This window comes from Natrix helvetica (assembly GCF_964273705.1).
Source record: "Natrix helvetica genome assembly, chromosome: 5".
Classification (NCBI taxonomy): domain Eukaryota; kingdom Metazoa; phylum Chordata; class Lepidosauria; order Squamata; family Natricidae; genus Natrix; species Natrix helvetica.
The window spans coordinates 62,711,968-62,734,738 of NC_138551.1; the positions used below are offsets into that span (position 1 = coordinate 62,711,968).

Below are 22,771 nucleotides of genomic sequence, written 5' to 3' on the forward strand. Positions count from 1 at the left end.
ATGATTACGGGACTGGAAGCTAAAACAGAAAAGAAACAATGGAGGGAAACAAATCAAGGAGGGAAGCAACCTAGAAATAAGGAGACATTTCCTGACAGAACAATTAATCAGTGGAACAACTTGCCTCCAGAGGTTGTGAATGCTCCAACACTGGAAGTTTTAAAGAACAGATTGGATAACCATTTGTCTGCAATGGTATAGGGCATGGGTGTCCAAACTTGGCAACTTTAAGACTTGTGGACTTCAACTCCCAGAATTCCCCAGCTGGCTGGGGAATTCTGGGAGTTGAAGTCCACAAGTCTTAAAGTTGCCAAGTTTGGACACCCCTGGTATAGGGGGTTGGTTGCTTAGGCAGGAGGTTGGACTAGAAGACCTCCAAGGTCCCTTCCAACTTCTATCCTATCCTATCCTTTCCCACCCCCCCTCTATCCTATCCTTTTACTGTTTTCAAAATCATTAACAAAAATGCAGTTATAAGATTAACAATGCATGATTTGATGTGGCTATGAATCCTGTTTTAACATACCTGGAAATACATAGTGGGAATATATTTTACTTCCCTTCCCACTGAGCAGAGTTTAATAATATGATTCATTTATGAAACAATGGTATTCATCAATTGATTGATTCACAGATGCATTGGATATACTGTACATAGGCACATTTTAAAACTGATTCAATTGAGTACACGTGGAACACAGTGTCTGCATGTACTTCTCTATCTGTGTGGGTCCTTGTGTTATGTGTAGATATCCAGAATCAGGTGAAGCATAATACTGTAGTTGCACATAGTTACTCCAGAATGATAATGTTGTTTATGTCTAGCAGAGCAAACGGGGGAGGCTTTCCAAAGAAAGGAAAGCTTTGTGCCCTGTTTCCCCTCTCTCTTATTTTTTATTTTTTTGCAACGTAAGTATTGTTCAACCAGATTAAGCCTAACTGGCTTTTGGAAGTTGGCTATGCAATTCATAGCTTGATCCTGCTGCAACTCTGAGACAGTCCTTTCTTTCAAAGCAGCACAAGCAAATTGAAATGATGAATGGTGTCAGTATTCCAGCACTAATGAAGCTTATGAAGCTTGTGGGAGAATCTGTGGAGAACGGCATTTTTCACGGCACACAAAGCCCCACGTGTTTCCATTTTACCTGACCTTTCGATTGTAAATGAGCATGTCGCCTCGTTGCTGTTGTAAGCTGGAACAGGAATAGGGCCAATTCAGGCAAACACTTTAATTAGAAACCATAATACCTTCATTAAAAAACAAAACAAGCACAAATCCTTGGTTAAAAACACAGCCTATGATTGTTTTGTAAAACTATTTTTCATTTCGGTTTGTTATAAACGCCTCACTTTGACAGAAGATCTGTCCACAGATATGAACAAGAATATTTCGTGCCAAGCCTTAGTATATGATAATTTACAATATGGATTCGTTCAATGTTTTCATTTTTCAGTCAACATTTTCACGGTTTCTGTTTATGAAGTGAACTTTGCGATTTGAAATCTCCATTTTTTTGCTGTGGATTAAAACACATAAATATACATGTGGTGCTATAGGATTCTGAATCAGATGTATGTCTTCATGTCACATTAAATCAAATATCCCCTATATTTCAAGAATAGCTTTTTAATATGTTCTGTGGACTTTAATAAGAAACTGAGATTCTCTCATCCCTTGAGGTATCCGGGATAGTGCTTGTCTGTTTGGATCACAGTCTATTCCCTCACTTCTGTGGATTAATTTATTTTTATGCTAATCCTAGTTATTGAAACATTTTCTTCATAAAAGTTGGTATATATACAGGCATTATCAACCCAGACAACTAGAAATGCCTACATCTTAATCATTTTGTAGCATTATTCATTCTTAAAGATGGAAGCTTGAAATTTATATAAACTTCCCCTGCTTGCATATCCCAAATCTATACACTAAAGCAGAGAAATCTACAATGGAATATGACATATTCTCTTATTTTTATATATTTCTCTTTTTTTTAAAAAAAATTAGGATCGTATAGAAGAAAAAACTATGCAAAATATATACGGTACAGTTTATTAGGGTAAATATGCAAGAAAATAGGTGCATACAAAACTCTTGGGGTTGGGAGAAATGATTGTGAAAATGGAATGGCACTAAACAAATGAAAATGAAAAAATGAAATTAAAATTGAAAAGGAAATATGGCATTATATGCAGATTTAAAGAAGGTTCCTCTATATAGTGAATAATATATTTCCTAATACTCTATTTTATGACTGTTAGGTGTATATTATTACATGACAAGCTTTAGCAGTGATCATTTATGGTGGTGACAGAGTGTCACGGTGGCCTAGAGGTAGATATCTCGCCAAACAATCAAGAGGCAGGGAAGAAGAAACAATATCGAAAAGGCTTAGATCACAAAAATGAATGTATTTGGAATAATTGTAAATGTTGATACTACAAAAGTAACAGAGAAAAAACAGTAGAGCACATGTTTGATAATAATGGTTAAATTTGTTCTGATGCTTTCTTTTATATTTTAGTTCTAAGATTGTTAAATTTGTGAGTTTCTAGGTGAGATTCTCGCCACCAGTATGGAAGCTGCAAAAAATTTTCTTGTACACCCTTTTACCCTTCCCTATATATTTCAAAACCAATAAAAATTTTGCAACAACAAAAAAAAGAGGCTGTGAATTCAATTCTAGGTAGCGGCAGATATTTCTCTCTCTGGATGCAATGATTAATTGTCTGCTGTGAACTCCACATAGACATCAGGAAGGACATCCAGCCAGTTAATGCTCAAGCTCCATTCAGTTGCCAGGACTCCACCCCAAGATCAATGAAAAAAATAGGATGGTGGCAATGTGAACTTAGATTTTTAAATAAGTTGAAGATTTTGTATGAATTATTAATAGAAAAGCTGTAGTTTTATTCATAAAACCATTCATGCCAGCATAACATTATTCTTGCTTGCTTGCTTGCCTATTTTAAAAGCTTTCTATATTTGACTCCTGGAGTTTATTGAATGTGAAGGCCGTCATGTCAAATAGCAGGGAACTACGCATGCAGCCATATCATGAATCCAGGAGAATTTGGATGGTTGAAGTACAGATATATTTCTCTCAGATAAGATGGGAGACTGTGCATTTTAGCACATCTTTGAGGACCTCCTAGACCAGGCATGTCCAAAGTCCGGTCCGCGGGCCATTTGCGGCCTGGGGGGTGGTTTAATACGGCCCTTTAACAGCCCTCCCTGCTCTATGTAAATGCGGCCCGCCCACGGCAAGCAGAAAACCTTTCAAATTTCTCTCCCACCACCTCTTTTTCGCGCGCGCGCACACACTTCGCCTCCGTCAAGCTGCGAGCTCGCTGGAGGAAAAGGGGAGTGGGGGGGTATTTCCGAGTTCCGAAAGCAGAAGACCTTTCAAATTTCTCTCCCACCACCTCTTTTTCGCGCGCGCGCACACACTTCGCCTCCGTCAAGCTGCGAGCTCGCTGGAGGAAAAGGGGAAAATGTTCGGCCCTCCAGCATGTTCACTTCATCCAATCTGGCCCTCTTTGAAAAAAAGTTTGGACACCCATGTCCTAAACCCATGATGGCAAACCCATGGTACGCATGCCCAAAGTGGCACACGAAGCCATGTTTCCCGGCACACGCGCCCTTGCCTGTTTGTCTTTTGGGTTTGTGGCACCCTGCATGTGTGATGATCAGCTGCCCTTCGTGCCGAAAACTGGTGTGCGCATGCGTGCCCAACAATCAGCTGGCCGGCACGCATGTGCACACCAGTTTTCAGCACGAAGGGCAGCTGATCATCACACGTGCATACATGTCACAAACCCAGAAGACAAACAGGCAAGGGCGCTAAAACTCGGAAGTTCGGCTTTTCCGGAGTGTGATCCTGACGAGCATATGCGTATGCGTGTGATGTTTCCACACAACCTTTTTGACACTCGGTGCTGCAAAGGTTCGCCATCACGAACCTTTCATAAATAAAATTCATACATTCATTTTTGTGAATTTTAAAGGCACAATCAGAGACTTGTTTAGGTTAGCACTCTTAAAAATAGAGGAGGGGAAAATAAGGCACACATGAGCTGCAGACTGACATAACGTCTATAGAATTCTTTTTAAAAATTTAAAGGGGCTGAATTGTGAAGTATACTCTCTGGAAAATAAATCCTTCTGGCGAGAAAATGGATTGGACAGAATAATTCGATCCTGAAAAAATCAGAACATTCCGTAAGCATATGTTTCATGTACAAAATACATTGAGATTTATTTTGTGTCTTGGGGAAGCAGCACCAAGGGAGGCTCATCCAATCTCATTGTACACAGGTTGTTCATTGTCAATAAAGGCTTGAATTGAATTTGAACTGAATTGTACATAGGATATACTAAAGCCGTGAATATTTCTGGAAAATCTTTGTCCTGATGTTTTGTAATGTATTGCTTCCGCTTCAGAGTTTGGTTTTCATTTTGAAAGCTGATCCTTGTTACGTTTACAGCTCTACTTTGTTTGTATCAGTTAAGATTCAGAATTCAGTCTCTCTTTTCATAATAATAGTAATTAATTATTACAATAATTATTATTGTTCTTGGGTTCATGCAGCTTTGTTATCAATAATAACAGATGATCATCCCATCTAAATGAAGCAGACTGGAAATTACTATTTCTGATGGAGAGATACAGCAGTAACATTTAATATGTTTGTCTGTTGTAGGCCATTTCATTCCTGACACCCCTGGCTGTCATTTTTGTGGTGAAAATAATCCGACGCACAGACAAGACTGAAATTAAAGAAGCTTTGCTAGGTATGCCAAGAATAACATTAAATTCTGTTTTAAGTGATGGGAAATTGTTTTCTTCCGGAAATGTTGGAAGATTAAAAAAAAACTTCTTTTCAAAAGTTTGGTATCTGTACTGATAAATAATAATTGAAAAATATTGTTATCAACATCATCATCTCTTATGGCCTTCAGTTCCTCCTCCCCTCATTTTTACAGTTACTAGGGCTGTGATGGCAAACCTATGGCATGCATGCCCAAAGTGGCACGCAAAGCCCTCTCTGTGGGGACATGCACCATCGCCACCTGCTCTTCTGGTTTCCGATGCGCGCTGGCCAGCTGGTCTTCATGCTCGCCGGAAACCCAAAAATTACCTGGCCAGTGCGAATGCACAGGTGCGCGTGAAAACCAGTTGGCTGGTGCTGGCTGGTTCCGGCACTCCAGCACATGTACACATGCAGGCATGTTCCAGTTTGGACATTTGGTGCTGAAAAGGTTCACCATCACTGTACTAGGATTCTTTTCCTTTGCATTGATTCTTCTAAAGTTGTCACAATGTATTGATAGAGTAATATGCAAACAATATGTTCTATACAGATCAACTAAAGATCTCCCTCCCTTGAGAAAAAAATAAATTGAGTTATCTATTAACTAGACAGAGAAGGAAAGGAGAGAGAGAAAAAGAAGACAGTAGGGAAGAAAAAGATAGTAGTAATTAAGTAGGCCTACTGAGTTCAAGGGGGGGATTCAGTGGCTCAGTGACTAAGACGCTGAGCTTGTCGATCAGAAGGTCGGCAGTTCAGCGGTTCAAATCCCTAGTGCCACGTAATGGAGTGAGCTCCTGTTACTTGTCCCAGATTCTGCCAACCTAGCAGTTCTAAAGCACGTAAAAAATACAAGTAGAAAAATAGGAACTACCTTTGGTGGGAAGGTAACAGCATTTCTGTGCGCCTTCGGCATTTAGTCATGCCGGCCACATGACCACGGAGACATCTTTGGACACGCTGGCTCTTTGGCTTTGAAACGGAGATGACCACCTCCCCCTAGAATCAGGAACGACTAGCACATATGTGCGAGGGGAACCTTTACTGAGCTCAGGAACCATTGTCCTAGCAAGAGTACTTTGAATTTCTGATCCTATTCATCATTATGAAATCTTTTAACAGTTTAGGAGAATTTAATATCTCTTATTAATCTCTACTCTAAAAGCGTGTGTCTACAACGAGACAAAAGAGAGAAGTAGCTATTGCTTTGCCTTTACTGACTGGGCAAACTGCATGAAGTCCTTTCAATCAGTGGGCTCAAAACATTCATTTTTTTTAGTTCTAAGTCTCACTTCGGCAGAAGGAAAAATCTTATAGGCACTCACTTGTTATTATGGCTACAGGCTTCCACTTTTGATCTATCTGCTTGCTTTCAACAGTGTCTGCCTCTATTTAATGATTAAAACTCAAGTTTCCCATTTCAAAGGTAATTATTTTTTGAGAAGAGAAACTCCCACCTTCCTTTCAGGTAAATACGGTTATTTGGATTTCCAACAAATTTTATGATGGTCTTAAAAAACAATTGATGAAAGAACTTCAATTTTTCTTGGACCTCTGGAAATATCTGGAGCAATTATTGAGTGATGCAGTATTTCCTGGTTTTGTATTGGTATTCTGACTTACTGTTTTTGTTTTTGTTTTGAAAAGCCAGAAGCTCTTTGCATCTGATGAAATAATGTTCTTATGTCTGCATAGAGCAGGGGTGTCCAAACTTGGGAATTTTAAGACTTGTGGACTTCAACTCCCAGAATTCCCCAGCCAGACTTGTGGACTTCAACTCCCAGAATTCCCCAGCCAGCCACTGGCTGGGGAATTCTGGGAGTTGAAGTCCACAAGTCTCAAAGTTCCCAAGTTTGGACACCCCTGACATAGAGAGTTAAATTAGTGTAGGGTTTAAGATGCCTGGCTAGAATCTGGAACACACTAAGCTCTGTTCCCATCTTTGCCATGAACCAAGCCGGGTGTCCTTGGAACAGTCGTGCTCGCTCTCAGCCTAAGAAATAGCAAGCCACTTCCAAAAACTAAGAAAACTGCGGAGTCCACAATTGTCCAGCCAGTTGCCAGGAGTCAGCATTCATCAGAAGGCACACAGTGCACAAAAAAAAAATCAATTAAAAAGTTGTCTTAAAACAGAGATTAAAAGTTAAAAAGAAAGCTAAAAAGCACCCCCCCAAAGATGAAAAACACATTTTCATCTTTTGAAAGGAGATGAATAAAGGAAGAAAAACTTGTTCTAGTTCATGTGGAGTATATCAACCCTTGTTAGCTGTTTATATAACCCTTCTCATTGGCAGTAAGTTGAGAGGAAGGAATGGTTTGTTGATATGTTGTTGATGTAATGGGATAGAATATGAATCCATCTTTATCCTGAACGAATTTGTGGGTTCCCAAGGCATGAGACAAGAATTCACTATCATAGGATAGAAAGATCATAGGGGAAAAAAACCCCACTGGAAACATTTCATATTTCATCAAATTATCAGTTACGTTTTCTGAAAACGTTATAGGAGCCTATTTCTGAGTACTGATTGCAAATTTAAAGCATATCTTGTGGTTTTATGTGGTTTTTTTGTTTGTTTTTAGCTGTGTCCTTGGCTCTTGCTTTAAATGGACTCTGCACAAACACTATTAAATTAATAGTGGGGAGGTAAGTCCTGAGTAATTATTCAATATACACCAAGGTAGCCATAATGATTCTGGATGAAAATGACAAGCAAAAAGCTTGTTTGGGAGAATACCCCAAATACCTTCAAAGACATTGGGTTGGTTTTCATCATTATTGCTACTATTGTAGTACATGTTCTTGTAAAGGTAGAGAAACTAATGGGCGATTAAATGAAAAACTGGTGAAATTAATGCTTTGTAGATTGCTTAGACAGCTAGAAAATATTATGCAGTGCTTCAGATTAGATCAACTTTGGAGCACCCAAGTACACAATTAGCACCTTAAAGGGTGCTTACAATACCTTAATGGGTATTGTAATGGGGAAAAAAAACATACACATGATTTTCCCCCTGTATGTAGGGAGCAGAGCAAAACAATTCACAAAAGTGTTTAGGTTAAAGCAACTTCCATTTTGCTTTACTTGGAGAAATGAAATCTTGTATGGGAAAATGTAGAAGGAATTAATTTTAATTGCCTACTCCCATAAACCAGCTCAGTTGAAATCAGTTCATTGCATGATACCGGTATGAATCCTCTGTTTTCTTCACCTTTTAAAAGTGCCTCGTGTGGTCTTTTCCATGAGATTGAAAAAGCCAATTAAGTTTTTCAAAATGGTCTTCTCATATAAACCCCTTGGTTTAACTCTAGGCGGTTAGAATTCTTAACTGCTTTCATGGTCACAATGCTTCGGATGAAAATAACTAATTAATTTCCTTCAGCACTTTGTACTCCGTGGAAAGTGGGGAAAAAAAAAGAGCTTCCCGAGCAGAAACAGTCAGCTTAGTATAATGATCACTTGGAGGCTTTACTAATGACTGCTCTTCCATATCAAATGTTCCTGGGGTTTCTTGTAGACCACGTCCCGATTTCTTTTACCGCTGCTTTCCGGATGGAATAATGAACTCTGAAATGCACTGCACGGGTGATGCGAACGTTGTGTCAGAAGGAAGGAAAAGCTTTCCCAGCATCCACTCCTCCTGTAAGTTTTTTTTCCCAAATGTTGTTCTTTGCTTTGTTTCTTCCTGCTTCCAAGAGGATATATGCAGGACATGTAGGAGATAGACAGAGAGAGTGCCAACCAGTGGTGGGATACTTTTTTTTTACTACTAGTTCTGTGGGCATGGTGTGCCTTGGTGGGCGTGGCTTGGTGGGCATGGCAGGGGAAGGATGCTGCAAAATCTCATTTCCACCATACTCTAGGGCAAGGATACTATAAAATCTCCATTTTCACCCCCCTCCAGGGCAAGGATATTGTAAAATCCCCATTCCCACCCCACCCCACTAACCTTCTTTCCAGCTCCGTTGTTCTGTTGCCCTGCCCTCCTGTGCAGGGCAACGGAAGAAAACCTAGCTGATCAGCTGGGATTCGTGAGGCAGCAAATAGATGGGGGTGGAACCAGCCAGTGGTTGTATTTGCCAGTTGTCCGAACTACTCAAAATTTCTGCTACCGGTTCGCTAGAACCGGTCAGAACTGGCTGAATACCACCTCTGGTGCCACCAAACTAAATATTGGAAGCACTGGATGGAGCAATGGCCCAGAGCAGAAGGGCTTACGCTTTTCTAATTGTCTGCTGGATATGATTCTGTAGCTGTTTTTAAAAGTGAGTTAAACCCAGAAAAGTCAAAGAGACTAGGATATTTGAAGGAAGAAAGAAAAAGCATCAGTCTTTGGCCATAAATCTACTCCCTGATTTAGAGGAAAAGTAGAAATATTGTGAATCATATGCAGGTCTGGATCAGAAATAACAACTCAGAATTGGTTCTGTTGCTGGGGACTTTTCATTTTAAGTGTTGGATGAAACTGATATGCATCCTGAGGGACCTATTAGACATAATAGTCCTTTCTGGAAGAACAGGTAAAGGCCTTTCATACATATTCATCTAGTGTGCTAGTTGTAACTGTCCCTAGATAAGGAAGCCCTTCAGATAATTGGTACAGGTAGTCCTTGATTTACAACAATTCATTTAGGCACTGAAAAAAAGTGACTTATGACCGTTTTCCACAATTATAACCGTTGCAGCATCCCCATGGTCATGTGGTCAAAATTCAGATGCTTGGCTACTGGCTCATATTTATGACAGTTGCAGTGTCACATGATCACATCTTGTGACTTCCTGACAAGGAAAACCAATGGGGAAGCCAGTTTCACTTAACAACTACTTAACAACTGTCGCGATTCACTTAACGACTCTGACAAGAAAGATTGTAAAATGGGGCAGAATTCACTTAACAAACGTTTCGCTTAGCAACATAAATTTTGGGCTCAATTGTAGTCGTAAGTTGAGGGCTACCTATAGTTGTTTTGATCCCTTATGCTGTTTCTCAGTGATTTGTTTTTTCTTGATTTTCAAGTGGAAGTTTCCCCAGAGACATTTGGAATCAGGCAGCCTATAAACAAAAAAATGTTTACACCTGCACAATATGTGAGGCAATGATTCTTTCGCTGAAATATTTACTCAGTCCTCGTTTAGTATCATTTTTTGCTACAAAGTCTTTTTAAATTGCTAATCATTGTTGGTCAGTTGCAATGAATACAATGTACCCCAGGTTGTGTAGCACACTTTCCCAGAGTTCCTCCCCATTCCAAAGAATCTGCCTTTGAAAGATAACTTTTAAGGTAACAGAAGAGAAATGCAATTAAATAATTGTAAAAAAATTATGTCAAGTACTTTCAGTTTGATTTCAACTGATTTGAATGTTTTTATTTGAAGTCATAAAATATGTGTCAAAGATGTGATCGTTGCTATTCTGGGCAGGAAAAGATATATGTAAGACTACAGTAATATAGGTATATTATTCTATTTATAAATGTTTCTATGCACATACACTTACAGTATACAAACACACACAATAATGCTATAGGCAAATGCCTAGTTATGTATACTGTATATGACAAATTATAAACTAACAAATGCAAGTGAGTATCAGTTCTGCATGTGTGATGCTATACAGCTTTTTTAAAAAGTCAGTTTTCTAAGTGTATTGCATATAAATGAGTAATAATCCACTTTTCAGAAGGAAGTAAAACAGGATCACTGTTGTTGAGATGGCTGCTGTCCAGATTTACCAAAGGTTCTGGGTAAATTCCTTCAAATTCTCAGAACAAGTTGTCTCTCTCTGCCCCTGTCCACTTTGTTCTGATTTTTCCCACCAACAAACAGTTCTTCTGAACAATTAATAGTTAGATTGTCTACTGATGCTTCTTCACCCAGCAGAAGAATCATTTTTCTTCTTTTTGTTGATGGAGAGACACATCTATCTATTAACTGAATACAGATGTTCATAGAATTCCTCCATTTTCTTCTCTTCTTTACTTCTTGGATAAAGTAGTAAGTCGTTCCTGCCTAAATTTTCTTTAGGAACAAAAAAACATGCTTCTTAAGGGTAAAAGTTGCTGAACAGTTAATATAGATTTATAGTTCAGCTATTTTTGATATTTTCAGGCATACATCTCCCAAACCTCTTGAAAAATGGTGTTCTCCTTCCATTTTATTAATGAGAATTGTGCTAGCTTATTGTCTAATAAACCACATGCCTTCTAATCAACCAAATGGTAAATGGGCTACAGGATGAATTCCTGCAATAAATCACACCATTTGTTCTTGGCACCAATTCACTCTGATTTTTTTTGCAGGCTAATTATGACAGTATTAAATTGCACTCTGTTTTATTTTGTCAGCCTGTTCCTGTCTTCTTGCTGCCTGAGAAAATACTGTCATTTCTGTATTTTTATACCCTCTTTTTTATATTGCTCAAATGAGCAGGAAGACAATTAGCAGACTACACATGGAATAAAGTAGCAAGCAACAGCTGACAAAAGTGTGCAAAGCATGACAAAAGACCTAATTTTATACTGTCACTCACTTCACAGTTGCTGGTATCAGTCCTGTTGGGTGTAAAAAATTACGTTTAGGAATTTTAAAAGAAGGGTTTCAAAATGAATACGGTTGCCTCACTAATTCTTCCTCCTCCCAACCACCTGGTAAAATATGTTAAGCAAGCTTTTTGTAGTTGAGAGTGGATGTAAATTTGATCTCCTAATCCCTGTTTACTTATTTCTGGATCTTTGATGTCGAGCATTTTCTAATGCAAATTTCTTGTCTGTAGATTTCTTTTGCATGTACATATGTAGGTGCCTGTGAATTCTTGGCATAGAAGTGCTATGTTCTACTGGTTTTTATCCTCTACCATCTATGTATTATTTTCATTTTTCGGATATCTGCCCATCAGCTTCATTGCAGCTGTTATTACTTTTGAGCAATATCTTGCTAAAATCAATATAGTTTAGATTGGTGCTGATTGGTGCTGGCTGTGTGTCCATTGTTGTTTCATGTTGTAACCGCCTGGGTGGTGGGTGGGGCTCGTTTGTTGACTAGGGCTGGTTTCCAGATGTCTGGTAGACGGGAGATATCATCAGTAGTTTATTCATGTTGTGGGGGTGTTTCGATATTTCGATAGCTTCCATAATTATTCTCTTGTTGAAGTGTTCAGTTTTGGAGATTAACCTGGTTCCTTCAAAATTAATTTCATGTCCTGTAGCTTTAAGGTGCTGGAAAAGGGAGAAAGTTTTTTCTTTTTTTCTGACTCCTTGGTTTTCTAGCTATACACACACACACACACACACACACACACACACACACAGTATATATATATATATATATATATATATATATATATATATATATATATATATATATATATATATATATATATATATATATATATATATATATATATATATATATATATATATATATATATATATATATATATATATATATATATATATATATATATATATATATATATATATATATATATATATATATATATATATATATATATATATATATATATATATATATATATATATATATATATATATATATATATATATATATATATATATATATATATATATGGTTCCGTGCACCTGCAGCATTTAGTCATCCTGGCCATATGACCACGGAGACGTCTTCAGATAGTGCTGGCTCTTCAGCTTTGAAATAAAGATGAGCACCGCCCCCTAGAATTGGGAATGACTAGCACATATGTGCCAGGGGAAATTTTACCTTTACCTTATATAGAGGTGGGTTGCTGCCGGTAGTAGCAGTGGCAACAGGCTCCGGCCACACACCCGGATGTTTCTTCACATGCGCTGAAGCGTTGCACGTGCGGGAGCACCCTTGAAACGGTAGTAGAAAAATCGTCAACCCACCTCTGACCTTATAAAAACAATTCAGATTCCACAATGCCTATCTTCTCATATCAACTTAAGCCAATTAAGTTTCCCAAGGACTATTAATAAATCAGCAGTGTGCTGTTTCTCTGAGTTGTTTATTTAAACCATTTCTATGGCTCAGATCATGTGGCTCTGGACAAGAAAAAAATCATAATCAACCCCTTACAAATTAATATATCATTAAAACAATAAAATGGTGATCAGAACTAATATTCTTTTTAGCCATTCAACTGGGGACTTGAAACATCCTGATTCCAAAGCCCAAGCCAGGTATTATTGCCCAACAATATTCTTGTGTTAAAGTAGTTTCCAAAGTGCAGGAGCCACCACAGAGAAGGCCTTCTTCTTGGGACGACATTGCTTCCCTGAAGGGCCCCAGAATGTGTCCTCTTTATTGCATCCAGATGCCAAATTGATTTATTGGTGCAATATGATGTTGTGCAAAAGCCCCTCCCCCGTCCTCCCCCGTCCTCCCCCTCCTAAATCAGAGCTGTCATCTGCTTTTCAGGCTTAGTAAAGAAAATGAGAAGAATTTTTTCTTAGTTTCCAGCACTATTTTTTTGAAAGGTAGGAACAAGGCAGAGACTTCCTCAAAAGATTATGTTCCTTGGCCTCATTTATCTAGAGATGCATCAAGCAAAGGCAGCTAATGCATATTGCAAATAGCAATAACACTTAGACTTATGTACCTCTTCACAGTGCTTTCCAGCCCTCTCTAAGCAGTTTACAGAGTCAGCATATTTCTCCCAACAATCTGGGTCCTCATTTTACCCACCCGGAAGGATAGAAGGCTGAGTCAACCTTGAGCCAGGTGAGATTCTATCTGACAAACTGCTGGCAGCCGGTGAGCAGCAGAAGTAGCCCGCAGTTCTGCACTCTAACCACTGTGCCACTATGTCTGTGGATGGTTCTTTCTGGCGATATATTTCTTCTAAGAAACAGAGCATAGGAAAGGGAAGGGACAGTTCACTTTTACTATGAGTGTAAAATTAACTATTGAAGAGGGGGTGGAAAGGACTGGGCAACCATTGTCTGAAATGGTATTATAAGGTCTCCTGCTTGAGCAGGGGGTTGGACTAGAAGACCTGCAAGTTCTGAGTGGTTGATTGGTTTTTAAATTAACCAAGGACTGCATGAAAGTAATCTGTGAGTGATACATTCTTATATGATATTAACCAAAAATAATCATGAAAGTATTTCTGTGGTTTGTTGCAGGAACAGCCAAGAGGGAATGGTTGAGTTTTCCCAAAGTAAGGCAGAATTTATCAGACTTCTGACTTACTGGTACACGTTAACATGCTTAATGTTTTATGATGTCGTTAAGGATCTAATCTTATACTCATTTACTTTATAATGATAACTGTATTGAACTTGCTTCTGAACTGACATGTAATAGGGTGTGTTGTTAGGGCTGTTCAAAATATGATGAGATGTGGTATTGAACCCGAGGCACTGCAAATTGAGATTGATTTCATGCCAACAAAATATTGGTAATGGAGTTAACTATTTAATTATCTGCATCTCTGTCTGGTTTCCTTTATATGATTTAAATTAAATAAGACACTCACAAAGAATTGGCAGCCTTTCAGTGTTCTCTAGCAAAATAATTAAATGATCTCTTCCGCAAAGTCTGGTGTCAGGTTCAAGTAATCAATGACATTATATCAATGCCAGGCCAAGAAGATTCCCCCCCCCCCAATAAGGCTTGAATTCTGTAGGGTAATTTATCTTCAAAAATGTCTTGCCCTTTGAATATTTACTAAGCATTTCTATTGGACCAAAGTCCCTTGTTAAATATAATCTTGGCTTTAAACCATGTCAGGCAGAAAGAGCGTTTTGGAAACTCTTCTAAAGAGGCTTGGGTTGTTGTTGTTGTTGTTGTTGTTGTTGTTGTTGTTGTTTTTGCAAGCCAAGTCATCCAACCAGGTGCTCATTGATAAAACTTGGAAATTAAATCAGAGCAGCTATTTTTCTTAACATCATCCTGCTCTTTGTTACTGTAAATAGATTACTGTTCTGAGCAATTGAAGAACAATTTGTCAGTGCATCAATTTTGGAATTTCCTACTAGTAATGAATGCATGATTTCAAGCACCAGCTGCTACTTGCGAGAGTTGCAAAAACAACATTTAGTTCCAGAAGAAAGAGTTGAAGGTGACCTAAAACTACATTTCGTTCTTTTAGCCCACACATTTAATCCCACTTATTTCTGTATAACAGGCAATTAAACCAGTCCTTATAATTGTGAATGCTAGGATAATTGCTTTGTTATAACTGTTTAAGGTGCTGAAGAATATGAGCAGTCTAAACTTTCACTGCAAACCATTTTAGGGCTTTTAAAATGGGATGATGCAGTGTACAAATATTTTAACAAAAAGAATGTATGGCAATAAAGAAAAAAGACTGTCAAATTATTAATAATCAAGACATATTGCGTCTACTTGGAGGTGCTATTTGGTTGATTCACAAATTCTATGTAAATTGAAAGTGCTGCTGATTTTTTTTTTCTATACCTATTTGCATTTTCTGGGAAATGTAAAAGCAGGATGTGACAGCTTAGAGCCTTTTCCATTGAAAGAAAGGAAAAAATGGGCATGCTTTTTGGACACAGGGCACTGATTGACACTTAATTGCAAAACCAAAAAGCATTTTGAAAGCCACAGCACATCCTACAATAACCCTAGCTGAGCAGAGTAATCCATGGTGCAACGTTTTATTACAAGCCCCCATGTACTATAGTTAAAAATAATTGCTATTCTTACCCTCCATTAATCTGTTTAATTCTCTTTTCAAGCTATGAGAAGCCAAAGGCCTTATTCACATTTGAATTCATCCCATTTTATTTGTTTGCACCCATTAATAATATATGACACAGTTTCTAAGTCTTGACGTTATGGATACTTTCATTTCTGGATATCTTGCAGCTATGTTAGATTACAAGATCTGAGAACCCAGTAGGGGATTTGATCATACAATCTAAAGAGAAGCCTATGTGATAAGTTTGCAAAAATAGATTGGACAGATGATGAAATTTAACTTTGCTTTCATTTACAGAGGGAAAATGAGAAAAAAAATCATCAGGTAGAGACATGCATAGGTTCTACCTGAAATGGAGTAACATTGACTGCTGTTGGCCACAAGGAAATTGCCTGGCTGAATTAGTGAAGATATTGAAATAGTATACACAATGCATTTTCCAAACCTTTTAAATTAACTTCTGACATTTTAAAAACGCTCACAATAATTTGAGTTTCTCTGCTGCTTATCTTTCTATTACAAGTAATCAGAAAGCAACATACTAGAAAAGTCTTGCAATTTTCTCCTAGCTATAATGTTTCCCTGGTTGGGTTCAGAGTCCAATTTATAAGTGTTAATAAGCCCTTGCAAGTCATTTTTGAACTGACAACATTTCTCCTAGGTTTGGTGTTTTTTTCATATCATTCCTTCTGTCCAAGCTATTCTGTTATTTATTTATTTATTCATTTAGTGCACAGCATATTTTCCTGGATTTGCTAAACATACTAGTAATGGTAATGAGTATCAATTCTTGGGATGAGAAGAAGAATAGGAAGTAAATTACAATGTATGCATAACAGAGGTGGTATTCGGCAGGTTCTGACCAGTTCTGGAGAACTGGTAGCAGTAATTTTGAGTTGTTTGGAGAACTGGTAAATACCATCTATGACTGGCCCCGCCACCATCTATTCTCTGCCTCTCGAGTCCCAGCTGATCGGGAGGGAATGGGGATGTTACAGTAACCTTCCTCTGGAGTAGGGAGGGAATGGAGATTTTACAGTATTCTTCCCCTGCCATGCCCACCAAGTCATGCCACACCTACATATGTATAGTGTGTATAGAATGTATAGTTTGATACATAATGGTAATTCCAGTTTAAGTCATTGATAGCTGATATATGGCCTGTGTAACAAATGAGACCTGTAAAACAATCCCTGCAACGTTTTGGAAACTAGAAGACTTGGACTTCAGGGAGAGGCCTAGCAAAATAAGATGTCTCTGAAAAAAAATGTAGTCAATGACTGCAGCAAAGGTAAAAGAATTGGTGAGTATATAGGTTCTTTGGAACCTTTCTGGATAAGGAGAGAACAGGAGATCGCCCATATTACTCTGAATGATTGGTCCTTGCATGGCATCTTGTAGGACAGTGGTCTTCCATGGAGTTGAGTGCCAGGAGGGAAAGGGATTAGCCATCTTGTTCACAGTTGTAGTGGAGCCTTTTAAAGGACACTAAGTTCCCAAGCTTCACTTTCTAATCACTTGCCTATCAACCATCTTAAAACTTAGACCTTTGAACAGACAGGTTTGAAAAGTTACCCAAGGAGTTCAATTCTAAAAAAAGGAACAATTAATTACAATTTAGGAAGTTAAAGAAATTGAAATAAAAAGCAAAAAAATGATTTTGATCACCGTAGCAGGAATCCACAGAGTCCCCCCGGCATAGTTGTGGGCGTATACTGAATCCCCTACACTAAAGTTTCGAATCTTGCTTGTGGAGTCTGGGGGCGATGTAGCAGAGTAGTTTGGGTGCAGCCAGTCTAAGTGGGACCTTAGTCGGCGACCCATAAGAAGCTCAGAGGGGCTTCTCCCAGTGGTGGCGCTTGGCGTGATATGTTGGATTAGTAAATAGTGATCAACCCGTGTTTGCCAATCATCCGGGCCCATTCTGGTGAGGGCCTCTTTAGCCGATCGCACCATTCTCTCTGCCTGACCATTGGAAGCCGGATGGAATGGCGCAACCAGGGCATGTCTGATTCCCTGACTTGCTAAATAGGTCTCGAATTGCATGGCTGTGAATTGGGGCCTATTGTCTGAGAGCAAGACATCGGGCAGGCCATGCATGGAGAAAAGTCTCTGTAGCACCTTGATGACCGCCTCTGCTGTGGTAGAGGTCATCAGGACTACCTCTAACCATTTCGAATATGCATCCACATCAATGAGGAATGTTTGGCCATGAACGGGGCCAGCAAAATCAATGTGCACCCTAGACCAGGGTGCCTGAGGGCGCTCCCACTCCTTAGCGGGCGCCTCTGGGGGAAGTCTGGATTCCTGGCACGGAGTGCAGGTAGCCACCCACTCTTCTATCTCCGTGTCCATGTTAGGCCACCAGACGTAGCTCCTAGCCAAGGATTTCATCCTGACAATGGCAGGATGCCCCACATGTAATATCTCCAATACTACCTTTCGCAGTTTGCTTGGAACAACCACCCGGTCCCCCCACAGTAAACATCCCTTGATTACCGACAACTCATCACATTTAGTAAAAAAACATTTTAAATTCGGCCCCAACAGTCCCCTTGGGCCACCCCCTCCATACCCAGTTCAAGATCTGCTTGATAGTGGAGTCCTTAGCAGAAAAACGGGCAACGTCATTGGATGAGACAGGTCCAGAGTCCAGGCAGTCAATAAATAGGACCGGTGTCTCGGGAGTGGGGTAAGCCAGCAGTTCAGGTAGGGGACAGCGGCTCAAAGCGTCAGCGTGTCCCAACGTGGAACCAGGGCAGTGAACCAATTTGTAGGAGTAAGCAGCCAGGAAAACAGTCCACCTGGTCATGCGCGGACACAAAGATACCGGGGTAGGTCAGTCCCCAGCCAGTAGCCCCAACAATGGTTTGTGATCCGTCACAAGTTTGAAGTCTCGGCTTTAAAGGTACTCGTGGAATCTTTTGACTCCCGCTACTGCAGCCAAAGCCTCTCGGTCCATTTAGCTGTAGTTTCTTTCAGCAGAAGGTAAGGTTCACGAGTAGAAAGCAATAGGGGCTTCCGTGCCATTGGGCATGCGGTGGCTGAGGACAGCGCCAACGCCAAAAGGCGATGCGTCACAAGTTAACACCAGCAGCAGGGTCTGGCTGTACTGGACCAGCAGGGAGTCAGCAGTGAGAAGGCACTTGACCATGGCAAATGCTGTGGTCTCGGTTCGGCCCCAGGACCATTTGGCATTCTTGGAGAGAAGATGATGCAAAGGCTCAGCGACGGTGGCTTTCTGTTTGAGAAAGACGCTGTAGAAGTTAAGGAGCTCGAGGAATGCCTGCAGCTTGGCCTGATTGCGAGGTGTAGGGGCTTCCTGGATAGCTTTTACTTTTTGTGATGTCGGGTGAATCCCAGAGCCATCAATCATGTACCCCAGAAACTCAACCCTTGGCATGTTAATTTTGCATTTTTCTTTTTTCGCGAAGGAGGCCTTTTTCGCGAATTCTGGTCAAAACAACTCTAACTCTTCTTAAAAGTTGCGCCTCGTTTGCAGCCAATACCAAGATGTCGTCGAAATAGGGGATGACTCCTGGTATCCCCTGCAAAAGCCATTCTATGACGCTTTGGAACAATCCAGGGGCGATGCTAACTCCGAATTGCAGGCGATGGCATTTGAATGCACCCCTGTGCGTCACGATGGTTTGAACCTCCGCTGTGGAGCCATCTACAGGCAACTGCTGGTATGCCTGCGCCATATCCAATTTTGCAAAAAAAAATTCCTGGGCCTAGTGAATGTAGTAGGTGCTGTACAATGAGTACAGGGTAGGCGCTTTGTTGTAGCACGTTGTTTATTGAGAGTCAGACAACGAGGAGGTTGGGGAGGAACATGGGCTAGTCTTGGAGTCTGGGGAAGGCATGGACAAGGGCTCTGCATCAGAGGCAGAGAGGGGGCCAAGGCCATCTGGGAGTTATGTGCTGCCTCCGGAGCCTCCAGAGTCAGACAGCAGTGAGACAGAGTAACAGGTTCCCCCTGTTCCTGGTGTGCGCATGCGCAGAACTGCCAGGAGACAAGAACAGTTAAAACAGAAGGGACAACTCAGGAGTAAGGTTTGGAGGTGATTGGCCCCTCCCATAGGCATAAAGGAGGAGCAAAGGCACATGAGTCTTTGCAGGAAGCAAATTGGTTCATGCTGGTCAGTTTACCTTCTGAAACTCCGTTTGGATGCTTTGCTCCATGTGGCCTTGCCAAGCTAATTGCTAATTAAATCTTTGACAGTGTTTTCAAAGAAGATAAAGATGGGTGCTTATCAGCTTTATACCGAAGGACATTGGCAGCCTCTTGTTTGGTAGAACTGTTTTCAACTATTTTGAACTCATTACGGGCTGTGAATGACTAATTCACAGCCTTTGAAATAAAAAGAGGGGTTTTGAACATAATTATGCGCTTTTTATTGTGTTAGGAAGCCTAAGTCAGAATACATTCTTTTCTGTTTTTCTAGCACTTTTTATTTTTTATTACTATTCTTTTTGGTTCTTTAACTTTAGTTTGTATTACCATATTTTTCGGACTATAAGACACACCTTTTTCCCTCAAAAAAGAGGGTGAAAATCTGGGTGCATCTTATACACTGAATACAGCATTTTTGGCCTACCAAACCCTCCCCCCTTTGCAAAAATGACCATGCAGAGACTTTGGGAGACTTGCAAAGTGCTCCTGGTGGCTGGTGGGGGACAAATGAGCAAAAATCGGGCTGTTTTGGCTCATTCCCCCCCCCAGCCGCCAGGAGCACTCTGCAAGCCTCCCAAAGCCTTTACATGCTCCCATTTTTTTTGCGAAAAACGGCCAATTTTATGCTTGTTTTGGCCTCCCCAACCCTCAGGAGCACTCTACAAGCCTCCCAAAGCTCTGCATGCCCCCACTTTTTTTTTTTTGCAAAAAATGAGGCATGCAGAAGGTTTGGGAGGAATGCAGAGTGCAAAAACTTTTTAAAATTTACCTCTGGTGCATTTTATAGTCTGAAAAATACGGTAGTTTAGTTTTTGCAATAAACTTCCCTAAAATTATATGGATATTATAACTCTTATATGTTTTTTATGCCTTTAAATCAGAAGGTTTTCTCCAAATGCACATATATGAATGGAAAGCCATTACATGGATGATAAATGTTTCTTTTTTCTCCTCACAAAGTTATTATTATTATTATTATTGTTGTTGTTGTTGTTGTTGTTGTTGTTATTATTATTATTATTATTATTATTATTATTATTATTATTATTATTATTATTATTATTATTATTATTATTATTTATTAGCGTTTATATACCGCCCCCTCTCCCACAAAGTTGGTGATTTCCATACAGGGATATACATCCTTAAAATGAATTGTTGCTATATTTTAGTTGTTTTTATTTATTTTTTCTTAATCTAATCTTCTAGCCCAATGACTGCCAGAACACTTTTGGGGGAGAATGGATATGTGTCTGTCAATTCCTTTTCATTGTCTCACAAAAAGCTGATCAAGTAGAAATAGAATAGATCCCAACTCCCATGCTGCAAATATTAGTTGAGAGCTTGAAGTTATGCCGGTGAAATGACTTTCAGTGAAGTAGTTGAGGGAAACCTGAACAACAAAAAATGATCAACCATGCTTTATAAATTATTATGGCTAGGTTTCTACATTGAGCTAAATCAGTGTCTTCAAACTTAAGGAACCTGAGAAATCTTCAGTGTGAAGATTGTGACGAAAACACTGAAAAACTAATCCAGAATGCATTAATGAAAACATTTTATGCAATTTGTTTTATTTGAATAAAATGTTACAAGTAATGTTGCAATAATAATTTAATACAGTGCAAACTAAATTGTCATGTTCAAACCCTGGATGATTCTCATGGAAACCCTAAGGTTTTAGGGAACACAGTTTTAATACTATGGAGCTAAACCAAAATCAGTTTTGGCATAGCATAATCTGTGAATCTGTAATGATTATTTCCCAGACTAATTAGGAGGCAATTCTCCAAGCTCCTTTCTTATCAATGACAAGACCCTCCAGTTTCCAGTTCCCTCAAAAAAAGCAGTAATAAAGCAATATAAGGGAACATTGCCTTAATCTATATTGGCTGTATCCTGGGAAATACTTCATTTGCTGGAGGTCTTGTAATCCCTTTCTTTCTAATAAATTCTTGGCAAAGAGACTGTGAGAATCAAGCTTAGGAAAGGAATTACTTTTGGTAGAAGAGGCCAAGAACATAACAGTCATATTGTTAGATTTATTAGTCCTTTTCAATATTAACCCTGGAAAAATCTAAATTCACCGGGTGAATAGCAAATATGAAGAGGGCCTCCTCTAAGGACAATTGATCATTTAGCACAGCGATCCTCAAACTATGGCTCACAGGGCGGAGGTGGCCCGCCAATGCAAACTATCCAGCCCATGGAGTGGTGGGGTTCAGCCCTGCCCCTTGCCCTGTGTCTCACCATCTGCCTTATCTTCCAGCAAGCATCCACTCCAGCTTCACTTCTGGTTAGTTATTTCACCGGCTGAGCTGCACTTCAGTGGTGGGTTCCTAACGGTTTGAACCGATTCGGCCGAACTGGTAGTAGCTTGGCGTCCTGGGTCGCTGGAATCAGCAGCAACCCAAGCCTGCCATGCCCCCGAACCAGTCCTCCCGGCGGCACCATAGGTGGCCCCATCTTGTTTTTTGCTTCTGTGCAGGTACAAAGCAATTTTATTTGTACTGTGCATGCGCGCACAGCTCGTCCCTGAGCAAATGGGCAGTAGTCTCTGCTGGAACCCACCCCTGCTGCACTTCTGATCAAACCGTTGCTGTTGAAGGCTAAAGAGTGCTGGGGAGGACCAGTTGACTAAGGGGTGATTTCGCCAATGTAGCCACGTGCTCCAGGGCCTGTGAGTGATTAGGGGAGGGGCTGCTGCTGCTTGAAAAGCAGCTCTGCTGCCAGATTGTAAAGTAGTGCTTTAAAGGTCTTGCAAAACATTTTAAAAACAGCCTTTCAGGATGCTTTTCACAGCCATATGATCCTGTGCTGGTGGGTGAGAAGGGAAGGGACAGGTACAACAAGGACAAAGGCAAAATGGACTGCTAAATTGGCCACGCCCATCCATTCACATGACCACCTAGCCACGCCTGCTCACCTGGTCCGCCCCCCCCCAACAGTCTGAGGGTCCGTGAATTGCCCCCTGTTTAAAAAAATTGAGGACCCCTGATTTAGCCAATTCAGCCAGAATGGAGCTATTGTGAGGACCTCATCCCAAAATAAACCCAGAGGGGATGTCTGATTCTCTAGATCAGGGGTGTCCAAACTTGGGAACTTTAAGACTTGTGG

General features: G+C 40.0%; 1 protein-coding gene across 3 annotated transcripts in view; it reads left to right on the top strand.

Annotated features, from left to right (window-relative positions):
- The window catches only part of PLPP4 (phospholipid phosphatase 4), a 187,523-nt gene that overhangs the window by 59,049 nt on the left and 105,703 nt on the right, over positions 1–22,771 (top strand). For all 3 annotated transcript variants that reach the window (XM_081955958.1, XM_081955959.1, XM_081955960.1), the window contains exons 3-5: positions 4,705–4,795; positions 7,396–7,459; positions 8,332–8,456. In XM_081955958.1, the coding sequence (XP_081812084.1) occupies positions 4,705–4,795; positions 7,396–7,459; positions 8,332–8,456 (280 nt within the window). The remainder of the gene's footprint in view (positions 1–4,704; positions 4,796–7,395; positions 7,460–8,331; positions 8,457–22,771) is intronic.